Source organism: Dermacentor variabilis, chromosome 6 (genome assembly GCF_050947875.1).
Source record: "Dermacentor variabilis isolate Ectoservices chromosome 6, ASM5094787v1, whole genome shotgun sequence".
Classification (NCBI taxonomy): domain Eukaryota; kingdom Metazoa; phylum Arthropoda; class Arachnida; order Ixodida; family Ixodidae; genus Dermacentor; species Dermacentor variabilis.
Genome location: NC_134573.1, coordinates 170,098,045 through 170,105,771, shown reverse-complemented (window position 1 = coordinate 170,105,771; position 7,727 = coordinate 170,098,045). Strand labels below are relative to the sequence as shown.

The following is a 7,727-nucleotide window of genomic DNA, read 5'->3' as shown; positions in this document are numbered from 1 at the left end:
CTGTTGGAACCACTGCACAAAATCCAAGACGCTAGTTTTAGAACCTTCTTCTTTCATTGCAAGAGTAGCACAGCAGCCATCGCAGCATGTTACTGCACATGGACAAGGTGTGCTAGCTGTTCTAAGTTGTTATCAAAGACATCGAACCTGATGGTTGCCTTTCATACATTATGGGTGCCTTTGAATCCTTTAGAGGCTAAGGAATCCCAAAGCTGCGGGGCATTACAGGTGACAGGAGCAGAAAATTATGTGAACTGTTTGTTGCTCTTGTGGAACAACATGCAATTGCATGCATTGTGCAGTCGTAATGTAGAGCACTGCTGGTGAGGTGAGGGATAGGGATAAGGATAACTTTAATAAAGTGCCGGCAGACGACGGTTTAACGCATTGTGACGCTGGCCAAGCGTCGACCCAGGGTTATACCCTATTCTGCACTAGCCCAGTTGGGCCTGTTTGTAGTGGGTCATGAGGCTTGTGCTTTTCGAGTGCACCCCGGGCCTGCTGGACGGCCCATAGTTGTGAGTCCTTGTCTGCAGACTGCAGCGCACCTTGAAGTTTGGGCGGGTAAGTCCTGGAGGTAGCTGCCGTCGGGAACCTGGCACAGTCCCACATGATGTGCCATTGGTCCGCCGGACCCGCTGCACAAACACCGCACAGCCCACTCGGATAGAGCTCTGGGTGAAGCACGTGCAGCATTGCGGGGGCGAGGAGTGACGCGGTCTGTATTTGCCTTAGGATTACGGCCTCCTCCCGACTGAGTGCCGGGTGGGGAGGTGGCATTGTCCGTCGAGCTAAGCGGTAGCACTTGGTTACTTCGGCATAACTAGTCAATCTGTCGTGGTGGTGTTGAGAATTGCTTATTTTACTAGAACACAACTCTATGTCAATTTTGCGCTCTACTATATGTTCAGCTACAAACGGACTGCATGCCAACTTAAAACTTTCAAGGCAACATATTGTGCTAAAGAATCACTGGAGCAGTCGAGAGAATGAAGCGTAACAAACAAACCAAGATCTCTCTCTTTCTTTAACTACAGAATGCGGGACAGTAAGCATAATGCACGAAAGCATCCAGACTGTTTGAGCATGAACCCTGCTTGTGTCATGCACATTGGCAAATATGGAAATGCTTAGATGCACATTCATTTACTTGTTTGCTTAAGCATATTATGTATTACGTCTATACGTAATACATATATTACGTCTTAAGCATATCCTCTACAGTCGATTCCCTGTCCTTTCACCCATCAAGCTCCATTGGCAATTAGCCCTCCTCTGAATGAAAACTCGCTACTTTTCCCAATGTGAGTAAAACAAAATAAGTAGCATGGCTAATAACTTGTGCAATTCAATACTTTTTCAAACTGCACGTTAGAAATCACCATTTAAATCTATGTACGTTTTTGTGTCTAGACCTTCGATCTGCCGTAGAATGGCATTAGTGTAGTCCTTTCAGTCATTCCGCTTCATAGGAGTGCTTCAGAAGTTGTTGGGCTAGTTGAAGTTGGCCTCACTTTGATTAGCTTCTGCTCCTGTTTATGCTTTTTCATATAGTAAAAATATCTGCTGCTACAAATTCTTCTAAATGTACTAAAAGAAAGGAGAAATTAAATTGAACTGGTACAGTGTCCATATAGAATACCAAGTCAATCTTGGTATAAGTGAAGGCTAAAAGACAGGAACAACACACACTAAAGATGGATTGCAATGCCACCAACATGCTGCATCACTATGTCATGGACTTGGACAGAGTCTGCTCAGAACTAGGTTTTCATTTGTCACTAAAGAAGGACTACGTTGAACATAGCAGATTTAGAGAACATTTAATGCACAGAAACAGTCCAACTATGAAAATATTTTCACACCCTTGACAACACATCGACATACCAGCACTATGAGTTTGGCACGAAATACAAAAATAACAAATTTGGCCTACTTACATCTCCAGTGGTAGTGAACCTTTTCCTGTGAAATAAATGAATATAGAGTTCTGAAGGAATACTTTACCAGATGAGGCTGATATGCTGTTCCTTTTTTAGTCTCCCTTTAGAGGGGCTTTCTTTTTGGCATTTGCTCACAGAACTGCAACAAATGTGTTCAGATCTTTGGCAAAATGAAAAAGACACTGTATGAGTGTTTCATGAGACATCAAACATCTTTACTGCAGCAGGGCACACTATGTGTATGAATTTCGAGAGCCCATCTTTATAATGTGTAACAAAACTAAACAGTAAAATGAATCAGCACACAGAGTTGACAAACAAACCTCTGCATACTGTACAGAGAAGAGTACGCTGTACTCAAGCACTGCCTCTTGAAGATGACTAACAACTTGCAGTCTGTGCCAAAGATTTGGCGCTGTCTGTAACACAGAGAGGGGCCATGCCAGATGCTCTGTGTACTTCATTCATTGTCCGAATGGCAATTTGGCGTGCTCTTCTCGAACCTTCATCCAGAATGTGCCACAAGCGGGCACGATCCGACAGGTGCTCTTGCATTCGCTCCTGTATTGGTTCCAGGAAGGACACAGCTGCATCGGCAACTACTAGTTTGAACTGTCCTGTGTCGAGGCCTTCTGCTTGCCGGCACACCTGTACGGATGTGCACAGATGATGAAACAGGCAGCCACAACAATGTTTGCATGTCTTAGAGTTGTTGAAGCTATGATTGGTGTACACATCGCATGACACACTGGAATCACACTATGTAGTACTCCCTGTACACAAGAGGATACAGTGATAACTACCAAAGTCTGCTTATGCTATGGCAACTCCTTAAAGTCAACAAGGAGTGTGCACACAAGCATGAGAAGGAAGTAAACAAAATATGCAGTGTTGTTGCAACTGAATCTTTCATTGAAAATTAAAATATACAGTAGACTTCCGTTAATTCAACTCCAATCATCATTGCCCCAAGGTGCCCCAGTGCAATTTGTCGAGGATGCCATAAGTCTCTATGAACGAATTGCCCCAGTGATTGACACAGTGGAAATCTGCTTACTAGCTTGTTTTCTCAAGTTCACGTTTCATTGCAACATGATACAGCAGACTTCCATTCAGTCAATTGCTGTTAATTCAATTCCGACGGAAGGTCTCGGCCGGTGCCCATGCATTTCTAGAGCCCAAACGTTCTTTATTTTGATCCTAAAATTGGCATGTGCCGGATAGTTCCAACTTGACCACTCAGCACACATGCGCCCGACCCCTATGGTGACTTAGCGCAAGCTCTTGGGCCAGTTGGTGAACTTGAATATGGGGGTACCAGTGAAACACAAATGACGTGCACATAAGGAAAAGGCATTAGACACCAGTGTCCGTCCGTGTCTAATGCCTTTTCCTTGTGTGTGCGTCCTTTTTGTTTTGCTGGTATCCCCATTTTCAATTTCCCTATGGTTACCCCACTAACGACGACTTTAGTACCAGCGTCTGCCTCGGCAGAACTTAGGGAACAGTGAATGCGTTGAACGCCTGTCAACTTCCCTCCAGAACGCTTATTTTCGGCCCAATGAAGATTTTCAAGCAATAACAGTTGCTCACAATGTCTGGTTATGGTATTTACCCGATTCCAACGCGTGCCTTTTGTTTTCTAACGAAATTGGGGCGAAAATTGCCTGCACGGCACAATCGGATACGAAACCAAAACCGCCTTTGCGGCAGTTGTACGCTTTACTGCATCATAGAGCTGTATTACAGTGAAGCTGACATTAAAAATCATGCGGCAAAGCTGACTTTTGGAAACCAGCCGCATTCTAAAAAAAGAAAAGAAAAAGAAATTGGGTGTGCGTTAGATTTCTGCTTTGTTTAGGAGATTTAATGTTCTTCCTACGTTAGTTTTCTGCTTTGGCCACATGGAAAGTGCGCGCGTTAGACTCGGGAAGATATTGTCAAATGTATCAGTCGTGTTCTGACGTATTTTTCTGCATCTTGTTTAATTCGATCCGCCGGATAATTCGATCAGCTTTGTCGGTCCCGTCAGCGTAGAATTAACGGAAGTCGACTGTATAAACAACTAATTAGCACCAAATATAACAAACACAGGAGATGGAGGGTGTAAAACCGTGTCTTAAAATGCATATATTAACAGAATAAGCTTGACTACAGCTTCAAGCAGCATGAGGGAGAGATCAGTGTCACTTCACATTATCTCAACCTTCTCTGATGTCACATGACTTGATAAACTTGCATGAAGTAATGCTTGTGGGTTGCTAAAGCATTTTGTTTCTTGAACACAAAATGCAGTTGCAAATAAGCACTGTGTGTTATCTGCTGCCTCTTGTGTGCACTGCATACAATATGGTGTCTTACTGACTAGATGACCCTGGCGACTGATGATGATGATGATAATAATAATAATCACCTCTTCGGGACTCAGGCCAGTGAGTAAACTGTGCAATGCCACCAGGTTGGCAACAGCTGGCCGAGACTCTGGCTCGTAGGTGACTTTCGAAGTGCAGTCGGTGAGTGCCTTTTTGATCTTTTTGCGCACTGCCTCGGGAGGGTCATCCAATGCCACATAGCTGCGAGGGTCGTCGCTGGATTTGCTCATCTTCTTGGTCGGGTCCCGGAGATGGCGCAGGCGACCAGCCTCCCCGGACACTGGTAGAATAAAAATGTTCAACTGAACTGTGGCATCCAGACACTGCAGCAATCTCCCACCAGTTGTGGACACGGCTTTCATCATGTCTTGTTGGGGCTATTTATCAATTTTCACCTTTTGAATTCACCAAACTAAGATGGCAGCTAGATTTTGCTTCATTTAATCCTGTCTGAAAAGTGGCTCCGAAGAAAAAAAAAAAAAGCAATGCTATCCCACATGCGTATGGTGTAGGCGAAGTGCCGCCTAGAATTTTTAATAATTATGAGGTATGGATGGCTCGTGTTCCTTACAGAAAGCTTCATGGCCAGCTAGTGTGCGTGAAGGACCCCATTGAGCGTGACCTTTATCCAGGTGGTATTCACAAGATTCCTTGTATAGACTGTGATGTAACCTTAATCGGTGAATCTGGCAATTTTTAGGAAAATAAAGAAGCAGTATCAGTACCATGTGGTGAAAGCAAACACAGCATTGAATGCGCTGGCTGAGCATCATGAGAAGACAGACCACATAATCAACTGCATTGCAGCTGCTATCATTGCCAGGGAAAAAATCGTGATCTACATGCTTACTGCATGAATCATTCTACATCAAGATGCCACATGCGATAAACAGGACATAGGGCAATCTACCAGATACCTACACATGCTCATTGCGCCATGTTCCCAATATATAAGCAAGAACTGTGCATTTTCGTTGTTATTGTGACAAAGAGTCTCGAAATGTCAACCTTTCCTTTTATTTTTCATTATATTGGTGTGTGTATCGTTTATTGTTGCTTCACTTCATCTGATAAAGCAACAAAGTAAAGGATGGCTGATTGAACCAAAGAAAAAATGAATGATAAAAAGGACCAGAATGGCAAGCCCTACTACACTTAAATGACTGCTAAGGACAAACCACAGCATACAAGAGAAGAGGTGGAAGTTTTAAGCATCTTCCTATGCATGCAACTGTAGGGCAACAAGACGCCATTTGAACATAGGCATACGTGAAGACCCGGGCAACGGGGCAGTGATAACCGCAACTGAAAACTTGTTACCCACTGGTTGCAAGAGAGATGCTAGACTGGTACAATACATTCTTGAAGGAGGTGCGTCATTAGACGACTGTCCTTGCGCATCACCTATTCGGTCAGCCAAATTTCTCACCTAGCATGTCTCATTACATATTCTCAACAAAGGATCAATAGTGGTTGCAGCTAACTCCACATTCTACCTGGCATAAATGACATGTAGAATGAGTGCCTTCCCCTAATGTAAGTATATGTCATAGCAAGGAATGACTTTCCTACTTTGATTGATGGAATCAAAAACAGTTATGCAGAAATTAAGCTGAAAATCTTTCAGGCAACACTACATGAATACCTTAATGCATTCAAGCTACTACCTTAAACCATCCAGATTACTACTTTAAAGTAACACTCCGCATACATATATACAGACAGACTTGTTTAATGAAGTTTTGCAACAGGCTTGCAGAGTTACTATTAGTAAACATGCTGTGGGAGACTGACGTCCGTCAGTTGAGGAGGGAACTGGTGCATACTTGCCTAAAAGGGGCTCAGGCCTTGGAAAGACCAGTCCGAAGCGCTTGTTAAAGAGCTCAGCCGTGTCTTGTACTAGAAAGATGTGAGGCAACTGGTCATTTCCCACAGGCACCTGCGTTGCCCTGCGTAGAGAAGCCTAGCTTACGACCAGGAACAGCCATCTCTGATGCTCGCACTTACTTGTACAACAACACATCTGCACTCTGAAGCACGGGGTAGAGGTACAACCCCAAGGGTGTTTCCTTCATACCAGCGGTCTTGTCCTGCGCAAGATGTAGCAATACAAGAAATGCCGCTCAGTTATGGCGTAGCTTTAATAGAGTTCCGGAATGCCATTCGACATGCTTAGGATGTGTGAATACGTTACGGCGAGTTCAAATAAATTTGTATAGCGATTCCTTAAATATCTCTTTCTCTCTCTTTGCTCCGACTGTATTTTACAAGTATACAAGGGAACTCGTAGTGAAATTTGTCTTCAATGTTTGAACTTCAACAGTGTACCTTGAGTTGTGGTAAATGCTGCAATCTAGCCGTGGTGAGCAAACATCCGAGGATCCACGAAAGCTCTGCGTGCTCTGGAACCTGTGGAGAAAGAACGACGCTACACAATAACTGCTAACGTGCACTTATTTTTTGTTCTCCACAATAGCTCACCTGCGACTGCAAAAACAGCGTACATCTTTCAGGGTCAATTCCGCATGCAAGGAGGCTGGCTGTCATGAGCTCTATGTTCTCCCTGTTGAGTCAAAATCAGCTATGATGCGGCTGTCGAAGCGGACCGGTTTGGGGGAGTTTCACGCGCGCTTACCTCAGCTTGTTGGGATCATAGTGTGGCTTCGTGATGGAATGCAAGTCTACTACGCTGAATACACAATCACTCCCCGAGTCCTGCAGCGTCTTCCACTTTTGTATAGCACCAAAATAGTTGCCCAGATGAGGCACACCGCTAGGTTGGATTCCGGAGAAAACTCTGTTGGGGAAAGTCACCGGCTGGTGTCCTTTACGCTTAGAGGAAGTCGAGGACTGTTGTTTTTGGTTTGCAGTCACGAAACCTCTGAAAATAAGACGATCGCAGCACAGATTAACTCGAAAACTCCTGGAGGCAAGGCGAGAGCATAACCGGCACGTGGCTGAGGTGTTTGCGATCAGCATTTTCCTGATCGGCTTGTAGCTCAGCAGGTCACACAAAGGGATATCCCAGAGTGATCACACAGTATACCACGAAGCGTTGATCACAAAACTTCACTGGCACAACACAGTAGTAAGGTCATCGTGCACCAATGAAAGGCTCCAGCAGCTCCGGTACACCGTTATAATGGTTATACGAAAACCGAAACCAGCAGCGCCAGCGGGACTAAACTCCCAGTAGAGGTATGACAAAGTGCTCCCTTCAAATCTTTGTAGTAGCCTATTAGACAGCGCATCGTTACTAAACTAGTACGTCCAGCAGGTGGCTTAAACGTTGCGACACTCTCCTACCAAACAGAATTGAGCGCTGGCATCACAAGCGATTATTTAAGCGTGAAATTTTGAGAGCTCGAGCCAACTCGAGCCGTCAGGGGGACGGCTGCGGCTCTGCGGCCAA

At 44.6% G+C, this 7,727-nt stretch overlaps 1 protein-coding gene across 1 annotated transcript; it reads right to left on the bottom strand.

The window, feature by feature from the left end:
- Positions 1–1,806: 1,806 nt before the first annotated feature.
- Positions 1,807–7,578, bottom strand: TrpRS-m (Tryptophanyl-tRNA synthetase, mitochondrial). The gene is made up of 7 exons (XM_075696717.1): positions 6,951–7,578; positions 6,797–6,878; positions 6,644–6,724; positions 6,323–6,405; positions 6,146–6,264; positions 4,357–4,595; positions 1,807–2,591 (listed from the first exon to the last, which is right to left on the bottom strand). The coding sequence occupies exons 1-7, from the start codon at positions 7,292–7,294 to the stop codon at positions 2,325–2,327; spliced, it is 1,215 nt and encodes a 404-aa protein (XP_075552832.1). The 5' UTR covers positions 7,295–7,578; the 3' UTR covers positions 1,807–2,324.
- Positions 7,579–7,727: the final 149 nt, after the last annotated feature.